Genomic DNA, 15696 nt, shown 5'->3' with positions numbered 1-15696 from the left:
TTTCTGCCTTACGTGTTCTGATTCTTTTTTTTTTTTTTTTTCCGCTGCATTGGGTCTTTGCTGCGGCACGCGGGATCTTTCGTTGGGGCACACAGGCTTCTCTCTAGTTGTGGCTCAGTAGTTGCGGCACGCAGGCTTAGTTGCCCCGTGGCGTATGGGATCTAGTTCCCTGACCAGGGGTCACACCTGCGTCCACTGAATTGGAAGGTGTAATCTTAACCCCTGGGCCACCAGGGAAGTCCCCGTGTTCTCGTCCTTAGAGCTGTCACATCATTCGCCACGATCACAGGGAAAGCTGATTTTCTTTTGAACATGGAAGAGTGGTTTGGAGAGACTTTCTGTGGTAGCATTAAATTTAGGAATTTTTTCGAAGTCTCCTTGGACCAGTGGATTATCCTGCCGTGAACCCCGTCTGTTCCCGAGGGATTGATGCCGAGGTTGTCCACTAACATCCATGGTTTTTCAGTATAGACCCAGAGTGTGTGACCACGTTTCCTCTGCGAACTGGGGGCTGGGCGGGAGTTAACCCCGTCCTTCTCTGGGACCGGGTGTCTCTCGGTGCGAGTCCTCTCCGGTCCGCACCGTGGGGGCCTTCAGGGAACCTCCGGCCGGTGGAATCCATACAGTCGTTCCGGAAGGAGCCGCGCACCCCGCGCCGCTCAGCTGGGTGCTGAGTGCGGGGCGGGGTAGGCAGCGTGAGTGCAGGGCGCGTGGGCGACGCTGTCTCTGCGTGAACCAAGCAGCCCGCAGGACGTGCAGCACACGGGAGGGAATTTAAGGGTTTCCCTGCCTTGAAGTCAGCACCCCCCGCCACGTTTTCACGTCCACTTAAGGCAGGTCAGCGACTTGCATCAGAAAGGCGCCTGACAGGCCTTCTGCCGTCGTGCGGGGCTGCATCAACGCCAGCCCCAGCGAGAAGGAGCTGCCCTCCAGCCGGTGAGCGCTCGCTGCGCAGCCGGCCGGCGCCACGGAGCCGTGCCCGGGGCTGCATCCTGCCCGTGAACTGCAGTAACCACGCGGGACACACCCTGAAACGTGCCCGATGAGTCTGGCCATTTTTCTGCTTGCATAGCTGGATTGTCTTTTCACTAAAGCTGGATGGGGGAAAGGCCCCTTGAGGACTTGTGCCGCCCAGAAAGCCCCAGCTGCGGACGCCTTGTGGCGGGGACTCGGCGTGTCCCCGCGGGGAGGAGGGGAGAGGCCGGGGTGCCGGCCCTGCAGCGTCGGCGCCGGAGGTCCTGCTCCTCGCCCGCGGCTCCTCCCGTGCTCCTCCCGTGGGTTAGAAGACCTTGGCCCCTTTCCCTTCGTGTTCGCCGCTCCCGTGCCTCTCACCGAGATTCCCCCCACCCGCCCTCGGGCGTCTCCGTGGCGCCCCTGTCCCTCCTCTGAAGGAGGGTGTTGCCAGGACCCTGAGGTCGGGGCTTGGCTGTCGGGGGCCGCTCTCCCTACCCCTGCAGGGTTGGACGGGTTTCTGTGGCCGCGGCCTGTGAGTCTCCGGGGCTGGGATCCCGGAGCCAGACCTGGAGGGGCCCTGGAGTCGGGGCGAGGGGGCGCCCGCTGTGCACCGGGCCTCGGCAGGGCCTTCTGGGGCCAGAGCGGCCTTTGGCAAGGTGCGAGCTGGTGGAGGGAAGAGCCGGGAAGCCTCCTGTGTCCTGCGACCCCGCCGGCTGCCCTGCCTCCGCGGCGGGCCGAGGTCGCGGTCACTGTCCCTTGGCTTGCCCGGGAACCCTTGCCACCTGCCGTGTGGGGTCCAGGGTTCGGGCCTCGGAGACTGTAACCGAACAGCAGGGACTTGGTCCGGATGCCGTGACACCCGGGAAGCCACCGCCGGGGCCTGGCCCCGCGTCGCTCTCCCCCAGGGTCATCCGCCCCACCCAGCGCGTCCCGAGGAGCGGTTTGCATCTGCGCTGGTGGAGCTGTATGCCTCATGCTGGCTGCAGTGGGGAGCCCAGAAGCGCGGAGGCCCGTGTCTAGAGCAGAGGCCCTCCCAGGCCACGCACCACAGACCAGGGGAGGGGAAGGGGGAGCTATCTGGGGTCTGGGGCCTTGATTTTGGAGGGAGGGAAGTGGCTCGGCCTCTCCCGGTTGCGGCCCCTCTCCCCCGCCTCATCCTGCCTCTAGAGGGAAGGTGGCAGGAGTTCCCACCTCCTGGGGGCTGGGAGGGGAACGTGCAGCAGGGTTTGGTCCATGCTACCTGCTCATAAAGAGGTTACTAATCGCGGGAAAGGAATATGTGCACATCGTAAAGAACACAGGAGAGTGTAAGGAAAATAGGAATCACCTTTATTCCCACGTCCTGTTTACATTCTGACTCCTTCCAGACCTCCTTCCTCCCCTCCTGGGGCCCTCCCTCCTGCCTCCCGCTGTGGATAATCTGGGGGACAGGAGGGCCTGGCCCGTCACAGGTGGGGAGGCTGGGTGCAGCCCACCTGCTTGCAGAGTGAGGAGGAAGGGGGGAGGCGCAGGGACGGCCAGAGCCTGGGGGGTCGTCCGCAGCCGGGGGCACAGCTACGGGAACCAGTAAAGTCCTTCTTTTTCTTTTCCTTTCTTTTCTTCTCTTTTCTTTTTTTGCTTAAGCTAGTCTGAGTTGCACGTCTCCATGACCAAGTGAGAGCCCTGACAGAGACAACAAATCTAAGTAAGAATTTTTACACGGTATCTGGTAACTTAATAGATTGAACATGTCTTTTTTTTTTTTTCTGATTATAAGCAAATGTATATTTATTAAAGAGAATTTTGAAATTAAGATGAGTACACAAGGAAAATTTGTCTTTAATATCAGCCACTGTCCAGGGATAATCCCTATCAGCATTTTATTCTGTAATTTATATAATTGATAGTTATTTGTTTCTTGCCATGTCGTTTAAATATATCTGACTGCTTCACCTTTTTTTTTTTTTTTTAATTGATTGATTGATTGATTGTTATGTTGGGTCTTGTTTCTGTGCTAGGGCTTTCTCTAGTTGCGGCAAGCGGGGGCCACTCTTCATCGCGGTGCGCGGGCCTCTCACTATCGTGGCCTCTCTTGTTGTGGAGCACAGGCTCCAGATGCGCAGGCTCAGTAGTTGTGGCTCACGGGCCTAGTTGCTCCGCGGCCTGTGGGATCTTCCCAGACCAGGGCTCGAACCCGTGTCCCCTGCATTGGCAGGCAGATTCTCAACCACTGCGCCAGCAGGGAAGCCCGTAATTTTCTTTTTTTGTAGTATCTTTGTCTGGTTTTGGTATCAGGGTGATGGTGGCCTCATAGAATGAGTTTGGGAGTGTTCCTTCCTCTGCAATTTTTTGGAAGAGTTTGAGAAGGATGGGTGTTAGCTCTTCTCTAAATGTTTGATAGATTTCACCTGTGAAGCCATCTGGTCCTGGACTTTTGTTTGTTGGAAGATTTTTAATCACAGTTTCAATTTCATTACTTGTGATTGGTCTGTTAATATTTTCTATTTCTTCCTGGTTCAGTCTTGGAAGGTGATACCTTTCTAAGAATTTGTCCATTTCTTCCAGGTTGTCCATTTTATTGGCATAGAGTTGCTCGTAGTAGTCTCTTAGGATCCTTTGTATTTCTGCGGTGTCTGTTGTAACTTCTCCTTTTTCATTTCTAATTTTATTGACTTGAGTCCTCTCCCTCTTTTTCTTGATGAGTCTGGCTAATGGTTTATCAATTTTGTTTATCTTTTCAAAGAACCAGCTTTTAGTTTTATTGATCTTTGCTACTGTTTTCTTTGTTTCTATTTCATTTATTTCTGCTCTGATCTTTATGATTTCTTTCCTTCTGCTAACTTTGGGTTTTGTTTGTTCTTCTTTCTCTAGTTCCTTTAGGTGTAAGGTTAGATTGTTTATTTGAGATTTTTCTTGTTTCTTGAGGTAGGCTTGTATAGTTATAAACTTCCCTCTTAGAACTGCTTTTGCTGCATCCCATAGGTTTTGGATCATCGTGTTTTCATTGTCATTTGTCTCTAGGTATTTTTTGATTTCCTCTTTGATTTCTTCAGTGATCTCTTGGTTATTTAGTAACGTATTGTTTAGCCTCCATGTGTTTGTGTTTTTTACGTTTTTTTCTGTGTAATTGATTTCTAATCTCATAGCGTTGTGGTCAGAAAAGATGCTTGATATGATTTCAATTTTCTTAAATTTACTGAGGCTTGATTTGTGGCCCAAGATGTGATCTATCCTGGAGAATGTTCCGTGCGCACTTGAGAAGAAAGTGTAATCTGCTGTTTTTGGATGGAATGTCCTATAAATATCAATTAAATCTATCTGGTCTATTGTGTCATTTAAAGCTTCTGTTTCCTTATTTATTTTCATTTTGGATGATCTGTCCACTGGTGTAAGTGAGGTGTTAAAGTCCCCCACTATTATTGTGTTACTGTCGATTTCCTCTTTTATAGCTGTTAGCACTTGCCTTATGTATTGAGGTGCTCCTATGTTGGGTGCATATATATTTATAATTGTTATATCTTCTCCTTGGATTGATCCCTTGATCATTATGTAGTGTCCTTCCTTGTCTCTTGTAACATTCTTTATTTTAAAGTCTATTTTATCTGATATGAACATTGCTACTCCAGCTTTCTTATGATTTCCATTTGCATGGAATATCTTTTTCCATCCCCTCACTTTCAGTCTGAATGTGTCCCTAGGTCTGAAGTGGGTCTCTTGTAGACAGCATATATATGGGTCTTGTTTTTGTATCCATTCAGCAAGCCTGTGTCTTTTGGTTGGAGCATTTAATCCACTCACGTTTAAGGTAATTATCGATATGTATGTTCCTATGACCATGTTCTTAATTGTTTTGGGTTTGTTTTTGTAGGTCCTTTTCTTCTCTTGTGTTTCCCACTTAGAGAAGTTCCTCTAGCATTTGTTGTAGAGCTGGTTTGGTGGTGCTGAATTCTCTTAGCTTTTGCTTGTCTGTAAAGCTTTTGATTTCTCCATCGAATCTGAATGAGATCCTTGCCAGGTAGAGTAATCTTGGTTGTAGTTTCCTCCCTTTCATCACTTTAAGTATATCATGCCACTCCCTTCTGGCTTGTAGAGTTTCTGCTGAGAAATCAGCTGTTAACCTTATGGGAGTTCCCTTGTATGTTATTTGTCGTTTTTCCCTTCCTGCTTTCAATAATTTTTCTTTGTCTTTAATTTTTGCCAATTTGATTACTGTGTGTCTCTGAGTGTTTCTCCTTGGGTTTATCCTGTATGGGACTCTCTGCGCTTCCTGGACTTGGGTGGCTATTTCCTTTCCCATGTTAAGGAAGTTTTCGACTATAATCTCTTCAAATATTTTCTCTGGTCCTTTCTCTCTCTCTTCTCCTTCTGGGACCCCTATAATGTGAATGTTGTTGCATTTAGTGTTGTCCCAGAGGTTTCTTAGGCTGTCTTCATTTCTTTTCATTTTTTTCTTTAGTCTGTTCCGCAGCAGTGAATTCCACCATTCTGTCTTCCAGGTCACTTATCCGTTCTTCTGCCTCAGTTATTCTGCTATTGTTTCCTTCTAGTGTAGTTTTCATTTCAGTTATTGTATTGTTCATCTCTGTTTGTTTGTTCTTTAATTCTTCTAGGTCTTTGTTAAACATTTCTTGCATCTTCTCGATCTTTGCCTCCATTCTTTTTCCAAGGTCCTGGATCATCTTCACTATCATTATTCTGAATTCTTTTTCTAGAAGGTTGCCTATCTCCACTTCATTTAGCTGTTTTCCTGGGGTTTTATCTTGTTCCTTCATCTGGTACATAGCCCTCTGCCTTTTCATCTTGTGTATCTTTCTGTGAATGTGGTTTTTGTTCCACAGGTTGCAGGATTGTAGTTCTTCTTGCTTCTGCTGTCTGCCCTCTGGTCCAATTCTTTTTATTAGTCTTTTCAAAGAACCGACTCTTGGCCTGGTTATACTTCTCTGCCTTAATAGTTCTCTGATGCTTTCAGATAGATGATTTTTAAAATTTTGTCCCCTAGTTTACTTGTCCTTAGTGGGAGGAGGGTTTGTCTGAAATTTCCTAGTTCACCTGCTAGGGTTGGAGGGTCTCCTGCAGAGGCGGGGGGTGGCTGTGGCTCACCGTGGGTACATGGACACTGGCAGCAGAAGCTCCGGGAAGCACTCCTTGGCGTGAGCCCGCCCAGAGTCTGCCATTAGCCCCACCATATAAAAATGGTCTTAACTCACCAATTAAAGGGAGATTTTCAGATTGGGTAACAAGGCAAAACCCAACTCTGTGCTGTATCTGAGACACACCTAAAACCAAGTGAGTGAGAAAGGTTAAAATTCAACCATTGAGAATGTATATCAGGAAAATGCAAGCAAAAATAAAAGCAGCAGTCACAATCTTAGTATCAGACAAGATAGAATCCGGGCCAAAAAACGTTAAGCCAAGCAGAAGGGGCATTTTGTAATTGAAGGTACAATTCTCAAACAAGATGAAATGGTCAGAAATAACTTCACCAAGTAACAGCCATAGCTTTCCCAAAGCAGAGCTGAGAGGTTTAACCCAGCTGTCAGTCCCAGACAGATCAGACCTAAAGAGCTTGGTAAGGTGCATTTTATGAACATGTGTGTATGTGGATGGATGGATAGATAGATAATGTATTGATGTAATATATAGGTAATACATTCTATACTGATACTAAAAAATGCACTTTCTTTCCAATGCCCATGGAACATTCATGAAAAGGGACCATATATTATGGCACAAAGAAAATCCTCATAGGGACTTCCCTGGTGGTCCAGTGGTTAAGACTCTGCACTTCCACTGCATGGGGCACGGGTTCGATCCCTGGTCGGGGAACTAAAATCCCCATGCTGTGCTGCGCAGCCAAAAAACAAACAAGACAAAAAAATTTCCTCAGAGGCTCTAGATAATGGAAATATACGAGACACAGACTCTTAAACACTGTGCTCTCTATGTTCAAGGAGAAAAGTTGCATAGCTTGACAATTTTGGCAGGAAACTAGAACCTATTTATAAAAAGTGGCATAGCATACTTTAGAAAGAGATATAAATTCCAGTACTGAAAACTACAAAATTCCAGAAGTGAATGGTTAACATTAAGGGTTTAACAGTAGAATGGAAACAGCTAAAAAGAGAACTAGTAAAATAAATCAGATGAAACTATCCAGAATAAAGCAGTGAGAGGAAAAAAAAAGAAAATAGAAGATAGGATGTGGTGAGAACACCAGGAAGAGAGAAGAGAAACGGGACAGAAGCAATATTTTGAGATAATGACTGAGCAGTTTCCAAAACTTGGAAGCCATTAGTCCACACGTTCAGTATCCAACTAATTCCAAGCAGATTAAATGAAAAGAAATTCTACTGTTAAACCAAACCAAGCCAGGATAATAACAAACACCATAAACAACACATGGTGCAGCCATAAACTGGAGCCAATGGGGGAACTTGGAGGCCGAAGGTCATCAGAAGAAGCACCTGTCAAGAGGGAGGAGATATGGGGATATATGTATATGTATAGCTGATTCACTTTGTTATACAGCAGAAACTAACACACCATTGTAAAGCAATAATACTCCAATAAAGATGTTAAAAAAAAAAAAAAAAAGCACCTGTCTCCCGAGCTCTTTGCATCCCATGGAGAGTTGTGTAAGCCCTGGGCCCGGATGGCCACAGTGTAGGTAGTACCCCAGGAGAGGGACCTTGCTCCCTGTCATTCTGTGTATTTATCGGGGAATTGGAAGGGGACAGGGAGTCCCTGGCCAATCCTGCAGCCATGGCAGATTTCAGGCTGTGGGGAATGGCTTTGCTGGTGAAAAGAACATCCGGATCCTGGACATCTTTCACCAGGGGAACGTGTGCTTCCATGACTTTCAGAACTGGTCTTGGCCAGTCTTTTGGGCCCTTCCTGCTGAGCAGCCTATGGGGAGATCACTCGACGGGATCCCCAGGGGCATCCTGTAACAAGTAATTGTCTCCTTACACACCCAGACATGGCTCGCTGAAACCACAGAGAGCCAAAGACAGAGAGAAAATCTTAACAACAGCCAGAGGGAAAAAAGACACTTACCTCCAAAGGAGCAAACATTAATTCAACTGACTTCTCAACAGTGAGAATAAAAAGCAGAAGACTGTGATGTCCGGATCTTTAATCTGCTGACAGAAAGTATCTGCCAACCTTGAATTCTATACCCAACCAAAAATCGACTAGGAATGAAGGCCAAAAAAAAAGACATTTTCAGATAAACTGAAACTGAGAGATTTCAGCAATAGAAGATCCACTGTAAGAGAAATTCTGAAGGGTGTTTTCCAGGCAGAAGGAAATGAGCCAAAATGGAAGATCAGAGATGCAGGCACGGATGAAGAGTACCGAAAATGGTACATCTGGGAGTCAATTTAAACAAGAGCTGACTGTTCAAAACAACAATTACTGTATCTATATCTTTTGCAGTATGTGTATTTATGTAGAATTAAAATAACGGGGCAATAGTACCCTCTAAAGGGAACGAACCCCTTGGGGGGGACGGGTGGGAAGCCACCAAAGCACCCTCAGGAGTTGCCAGTCCACTCATCCTGTTCCTCATGGCTCTGCTTCACCTTTCCTTTTTCTGACCCAAGGCCTCACCCCCAATGAACTCCCACCTGGTTTTGGATTTAGGGCAGGTGCCTGCCCCCCAACTGGAGTGTACCCCGTTTGTGTGTGGGTGTGTTGGGTTCCCTCCTTTCCTGGGCAGAATCAGTCACAAGTGTGTTGCTAGGCTTTCATTTTTAGTTCTCCACTCAAACCTCTTTTACATGTTTTTCCCCTGAATAGTACACATTCATCGCTGAAGATCTGAAAAATACAGAAAAGCACCCAGATTAAATTTCCTGTAATTGCCCTGCACAGAGAGAGTCACTGTTATAGACTTGGTGAGCAGGTCTATTTATGTATGTATCGTTTTTCTTTAAAAAGAGGGGGGACTGTGCTATACACAGCAGTGTAACCTTCTAATGCATTGCACACCTTTTTCCATGTCATGAATGCTCTTCTAAAACAGGATCTGAATAACTGCACAGTTTTGTCATATGGATATATCATGCTTCATTTAACCAATCTCCTTCTGTCCGTGTTTCCTTTTTTTTCTTTTGGTCCTAAATATTGCTGTAACCAGTGACCATCCTGACACACACGTGATTCTTTTCCGAGGATAAATTACTGGGAGTGCATTTGCCATTCAGAGGCTACGTTCATTTTAAGGCTTTGGAGACAAGCCAAATTGCCTCCCCAGCTGTGTAATCTTTGATTAGTCTGCGACTATGCCAAGCTTTTCTCTGAATTTAAAAAATCTGCCTTCTGGACGGTCCCTTTCACTAGGCTTTCCTCTAAGACCTCTTGTCAGGGGTGTAGTAAGTTCTCAGCAGACGAGTTTCTTCTTGCCTCAGCTAACACAGCCTGATCTGCTGTGGCCATATAAGGTCTCAGTGACTCATACCCTCTCTGGACTGGTCAGAATTTGGGTTTAGGAGCCCATGAACAAAATAATCCAAAGTAAAAGTGGCTTAAACAAAATGGAATTATGTTTCTCTCCTATAGATATTTGTCTGTGAGAAGTCCAGAGATGGTCTGGCCAGGCTGGAATGGCATCTCCACTCAGTCCTGCCAGCTCCATCGTCCTGGGATGTGGCTTTCATCCTCATGATCCAAAATGACTGCTCAAGTGCCAACCACCATACGCCCATTCCAGGCAGCAGGAAGAAGACAGGTGTACCCCTTCCTTTTAAGGAGATTTTCTAGAAATAACACACGTCACTTCTGCTTACATCTTATCAGCCAGAACTTATTTAGTCACATGGCTACAGCCAGCTAAAAGGAAGGAGGGAAACGTGGTGGAAACGTGCCTGGATAAAAACTGAAGTCCTATTATTGAAGAAGGTCAGAGTGGCTATTAGGAGACAACTGTACTACTTAATGTGATGGGCTGAATTGTGTCCCCTGAAAATTCATACGTTGAGTCCTAACCCCTAGCACCTCAGAATGTGACTGTATTTGGAGAAAAGTGTCTTTAATGATGTAATTAAGATAAAATAAGGTCATGAGGGTGGGCCCTAATCAAATATGACCATTGTCCTTATAAGAAAAGAGGATTAGGACTCAGACGTGCATAGAAGGAAGAACATGCAAGGACACAGGGAGAAGACGGCTATCTACACACCAAGTAGAGAGGCCTCAGAAGGAACTAGCCTGCTCACACCTTGATCTTGGACTTCCAGCCTCCAGGACTGTGAGAAGATAAATTCTTGTTATTTGAGCCTCCCAGTCTGTGGGACTTTGTTATAGCAGCCCTAGCGAACTAATACACTTAATCTTTTGCTGTGTAACCAATCGCATGGTGGCTTAACAACGCAGGATCTCACAGTTAATGCGGATCAGGAATCTGGGCACAGCTTAACTAGGTCCTTCACTCCCTGGTCTCTCGGAAGCCTGCGTTGAAGTACCACCTGCCTCTCACTTTAAAGCTCAACTGGGCAGGGATCCACCTCCAAGCTCATGTGATGTTGGCAGGATTCAGTTCTCCCTGGGCTGTTGGCCGAGTGGGCCTCCCAACGTGGCAGCTGGCTTCAAGAACGCGTGTGCAAGCCAAGAAGGTGCAGAGAGCCAGCAGGACGGAAGGCTCAGTCTTTTGTAACTTAATCCCAGGAGTGCCACCTTTGCCTATTAGAATGTTAGAAGTGTCAGTGAAAATTCAATTAACAATCAAGTTAAGAAGAAAAAAGAGAATTTTATTCAAGCCAAAATGAGGATTATAAGCCAGAAGGCAGGCTCTCAGAAGCTCTGAGAGCAGTTCCGCCTGGTAGAAGTCCAAGACACAATCATATATATTTTTGAGACAAAGGCTCATATATCGAAACGCCACACTGACATCTTACAGAGAGCTCACCAAAGATACATAGTCCAGGTAAACTCTTACAAAGTGAGCAGTAAGTCAGTACGGCCCCCTCCAGAGTTGGGAAAGAATGCTCATCTCGTAAGAAGTTACATTGCTAGGTCAGAAGAAAGGAAAAGCAAAGTTGATCTCTACGGTCCGGCAGGCGTTCCCATCTTGGAGGAGGTCTGGTTAATGGGTAATGCAGATGCACACTGCACGTTAGGGAGGGAGGAAGCCCAAACGACACAGAGAACTTTCTGTTCAAACTTTTTTGTCTTGCTGTAAAATGTAAACCTTAATCAGAAGCCAGCCACCAGTGACAGCCCACTCTCAAGGGGAGGGGACCATACAAGGTGGTGAATCTCAGGAGGGGGTCACTAGGTCATCCGAGAGGTCTGCCAACCACAGTACCTGACAGCCTGGAGCCCCGTCATTGTGGCCTGTCCTGTGTGAGAGCTGGCACATGGCTTGGCCTGTGGACAAGGGCCTTTATTAAATCAGGGAACTGGGACCTCGAGGCTTGCGGCAAGTTTCTCTGAGGTCTTTCCCCTGAAGGCGGGGGTGGTTGCTGTCCCCCTGGGGACAAGGCTTCCTGTGGCGATGCTGGGTTCACCTGACTGCTTCGTGACAACAGGGTCTGAAATTAGGCGGAGACGTGGCTTGTGGCCTAGAACAGGGCGCTGCCCTGAGTGGGCTCTGGAGGCTTCACGCTGCTTGCCCCAGGCGGCTTCTCTGAGGGCCACCCACTCCCTGCGGGCAGGCGGACGCTGCCCCTCTGCTTGCTCACTGCTGCCCCTCCGGGTGGCGAGGCTCTGGAGCCCGGGACCCTCCCACGCCGGCCGGCCTCGCCCAAGGAGGGCACACCCTCGGGCCGGGCAGTCATGCCGGTGGGGCAGTCTCTGGGGTCAAAGCTGCTTCTCGCTGCACCAGCCAGGGCCTCTCCGGGCAGCAGGCACTGACCAGGCAGGTTTTTACCACCCGTGCCTGCCCCAGGCCCTCCGCCAAGCCCCTCAGCTCCTCCTCGGGCTGCAGACTGGCCCACCAGGGCTCCGCTCCTCCCTGGGGGCCACACCTGGGCTCCCGCCCTGAGGGTCCTCTGGCTCCACGCGGGGCGACCCACTTCCCCCTCCCTCCTCTGCAAGGCTGTCCCGTGAGCCCTCCCTCCGTCCGGGCCGCTGGGTGAGCAAGCACCCTCGCAGGGTCTCCGGCTCCGAGTCCACGGCCAGCCCTCCCTGCCACCCGCCGGGCTCGGCCGGAGTCTCCTCGACTAGGGGCTTCTTCCCGAGGGAGCATGACGCTCACGACCGCCGCGCCCCTAATCCTCGCCCGGGAGGAGCGCTGGGGTCTCCGTGGTCGCGGCGGTCCTAGGAGGCGAGACGGCGGGCGCGGGGGACTGGCTGGCGCCGCGCCCGGCCAATGGCGGAGGCCGCCGCCTCTGGCTGTCAATCTCGCCAGCCTGGCCCCGCCCCTCCGACGGAGCGTCGCGGGACGCAGGGCCGCGGGGGCTGCCGGGACGGACCCAAGATGGCCGAGCGCTTCGGTTCCGCTCCTGCCCGCGGCCCCGAGCCTCATTCATTGCCGCGCTGCTGAGCGGAACCGCGAGCAGGTCCGAGGGCTCCGGGGGCTGTTCCCGCAGGGCGGGAGGCCGCCATGGCGACCCTGGAAAAGCTGATGAAGGCCTTCGAGTCCCTCAAGTCCTTCCAGCAGCAGCAGCAGCAGCAGCAACAGCAGCAGCCGCCGCCGCCGCCGCCTCAGCCCCCTCAGCCGCCGCCGCAGGCGCAGCCGCCGCCTCAGCCGCAGTCGCCGTCGCCCCCGCCGCCGCCGCCGCCGCCGCCCGGACCGGCCGTGGCCGAGGAGCCGCTGCACCGACCGTGAGTGCGGGCCCGCTGCAGCTCCCCGGCCCGCGGCGACAGGGCCGCCCCGTGGTCCCTACCCCGTCCCCCGGCCCCGCGTGGGTCTCCGGCCCTCGGCAGGCGCGGGGAGCCTCGCCGGCCTCTCCCGGAGGCGCCGGGGCGGCCCCGGCCCCAGTCCTCTGCTCTCCCGGCTGCGAAGTTAGGGGAGGAAACGGGGCTGTGTTGTGAGCAGGACTTGGCAGAGCCGAGGCCGCGTGCCGTCCCTCTCCTCCTGGTCTGAGAGGAGGAGAGCTGGGGGCGCAGGACGCTCCGGGAATTGGAGCCGGAGTGATGCGGGGACAGTGGTGACATCATGCCTTGGGACGTCGGGCTGGAGGGCGGGGGAGCGCGCGCGGCCCAATGGAGAGCCTCCTGCGAGGGCCCCTTTAAGCAGCCTGTGGCTCGGGGCTGTCTTCCCGCAGCCTCAGGGCATTTCGTGTCGTTCGGGAGTCGCAGCAGAATGTTGAGCATCAGGGAGAGACCGGCTTGTCTCAGCTCAGGTTGGCCTGCGGGCACTTGAATGAGCTGTGGTTGCCAAGTAAGCGGTGAACTGTCTAGACGGTTGTTGTTAACACGTGAGAAGCAATAAAACTGGCTTAAATATTAGGAAGAGTTGACTGCCCTTTATTGCCTGTCCTCAGTTGGAAACAAATGACGTGTTGCTGAGGGAGAGGTTAATCGCTGGGGGCGAGTGATGTCCCTGTCACGAGTGTCGCGGTCCAGCTTTGCCGGAGCAGTGGTGTCTGCGGACCCCACACACGCTTCCCGTTGCTGACATCTGCTACTGTTTGGAAGCAGGGGGTCTCCGTTGCTTGTGCCAGGGAAAGTTTTTGAAACAGAAGAAGACAGACCATTAACGACACCGTTTAAGAGAACCGAGTACTTTTCCCTGAAGTCTTGTGTGCTGGGTGTTCAGCAGAGGTCAGGGTGTGTGCTCTGCTGCACTTCGGGCCTTTCTCTCATCTCGGGTCATTTTATTTCTGATCTGGGTGTGTACAGGATGGCATTTAACGAGGAAGGTTTTCGCGAAGCAGCCCCTCTAAGAAGCGTACCTTCTTCAGGCTGATTCGTTTTTAGTAATGTTTTCTTCGTTATGCTTCTGATATGATCCTTGCTGTGTCCTGAGGTTTCATTAGAAACTGAGAATTTGGGGAGTAATTTTGGCTTATCTGTTAAAATAAAATCTAGAAACAAATTAAGTTTTCTGCTAAAAGGTGAAAAACCTGTTTGGATACTTAGAGGGAAAAAAAGTTGTTTTTTTTTTTTTGTTTGTTTGTTTTTTAACAATTTGACTTTTCTCTGCAGCAGGTGATTTATAAGCATAAGTATCCATTCCAGACTTTTATGGTCGTGCTTTTCCTGGAGTTAGATGTCGTGGAAGTCCATGCCCTGCGTGATCTCGTATAAAGGCGGGAAGCACCAAGCAGGGCTCTGGGTGGGAAGGAAGGCCTTACTTCCGTCCCTGTCTGCTTGTTCAAATACTTGGTCAGTCTGAAAATATGCTTTCTGTTTCTTATGCTGATTTGACAGAACCTGAATTAGCTTATCTTCTTCGAAATCGGGGTGTAAAGAGGTTTCCTTCTTAAGCCAGCTTGACAAAGTAGATACGTTTTGTTTCATTACTTTATTGTAAGGAAATGTATGATTGACTTATTTTTAAAATTTAGTCTATCATTTTTGCATAAATAATACATTAACATGGTACAAATTCCAAAATTGCAAAAAGGTAATTAAAATGTCTCTCTCCCGTTCCTTTCTCCTGAGTACCTAACTCCATTCCCAGAGGCAAGCTTCCTCCTTCTGTATCCTACCAGATATAATCTATGTATTATATATATGAAGATAGATTTTAAATTTTTTAAAAACAAAAGTACTTCAGAATAGTAACTTTGAAAGGTTCTTAGCATGCTCTGAAATCAACTGCATTGGGCTTAATTATAGTTATTTTAAATAAAATGCATAAATGTTACATTTTTATGTACTTTGCTGTTGAGAAAGCAAGTATTCATTAATTTTGAGTAACGAACTCACTGCTTACAAATTTGGATCTTGGCATTTCTGTTCAGATGCTTCAGCTGAAAAATTCATTCCCCAAAGTAAGATTGGCCAAAAGCAATTAGAAAGTAACTGTTCTATTTTTATGGCTCTTGCTCTCTGTGGAGTTATAGTGTCACCAGCCACGCGTGGGCTTCAGTTGAAGGATCTGAGTGCCTACTCCCAGCTCAGCGTATGGGATACAGGGGTTCCGGGTGGTACTGGCCACAGTCTCAGCAAGGCTGACGTGCAGGGGAGTGCCAGAGCTTGGCAGGGTCCTAACTGCAATTATGAGGCAGTTGACATTGGCCTTTGGCACTTTCTCACTCTCCTTCAGATTCCCTCCTAGTTTTTCTCTGATTTTAATTATTTGCTGAACGTCTAATGTGTGCCAGCCAGTATCCTAATAGGTGCAGGGCTACAGCCGTGAACAGATACAGCTCTGCCCTCATGAAGCTTACATCTTAGTGAGGGACATAGACCAGAAAAAGGATACATAAGAAAAACACACAGTATGTTAGACAGTGATAAACGAAGCAGGAACAGCAGCAAAGCAGGGAAGGGGGTCTAGGAAATGTCAGGGTTAATACGGTATTGACGTGTCAGATAGGGTGTCCAGGGAAGGGCCACTGAGATGGTGTCTTTTGAGTAAAGACCAGAAGAGAGTCAGGGATTGCCATAAAGGTATGTGGAGGGGCGTTCCAGGCAGAGGGAGCAGGTCCAAACCCCGCTGATGGAGGAATAGCGAGGAGGTAGTGTGGCCCGTTGAATTAGCGAGAGGGAGACTCTTAGTAGGAGCTGAGGTCAGAGAGGTGGAGAGAGTACCGTACCAGATAGATGAGTAGGCCCTTCCTTCAAGGTGGAGTAAAGACAGTGGCATTTAGTCTAAGTGAGGTGGGAAGTCATTGGAGGGTTTGGTCCGAGGAGTGGCAGGATTTGAGT

At 49.3% G+C, this 15696-nt stretch overlaps 1 protein-coding gene across 5 annotated transcripts in view; it reads left to right on the top strand.

The window, feature by feature from the left end:
• The first annotated feature begins 12330 nt into the window (after positions 1 to 12330).
• Positions 12331 to 15696, top strand: part of HTT (huntingtin) — a 136895-nt gene continuing 133529 nt past the window's right edge. For 4 of the 5 annotated variants that reach the window (XM_082391236.1, XM_082391237.1, XM_082391235.1 and 1 more), the window contains exon 1: positions 12335 to 12699. In XM_082391236.1, the coding sequence (XP_082247362.1) occupies positions 12479 to 12699 (221 nt within the window). In that variant the 5' untranslated portion in view covers positions 12335 to 12478. Of the gene's footprint in view, positions 12700 to 15696 lie in introns of all 5 variants that reach the window. The other variant, XM_082391238.1, reaches the window with a different exon arrangement.

This window comes from Balaenoptera borealis (genome assembly GCF_965194805.1).
Source record: "Balaenoptera borealis genome assembly, chromosome: 4".
NCBI classification, from domain to species: Eukaryota; Metazoa; Chordata; class Mammalia; order Artiodactyla; family Balaenopteridae; genus Balaenoptera; species Balaenoptera borealis.
The sequence above is the reverse complement of the archived record's forward strand: the minus strand, read 5'-3'. Positions and strand labels throughout refer to the sequence as shown.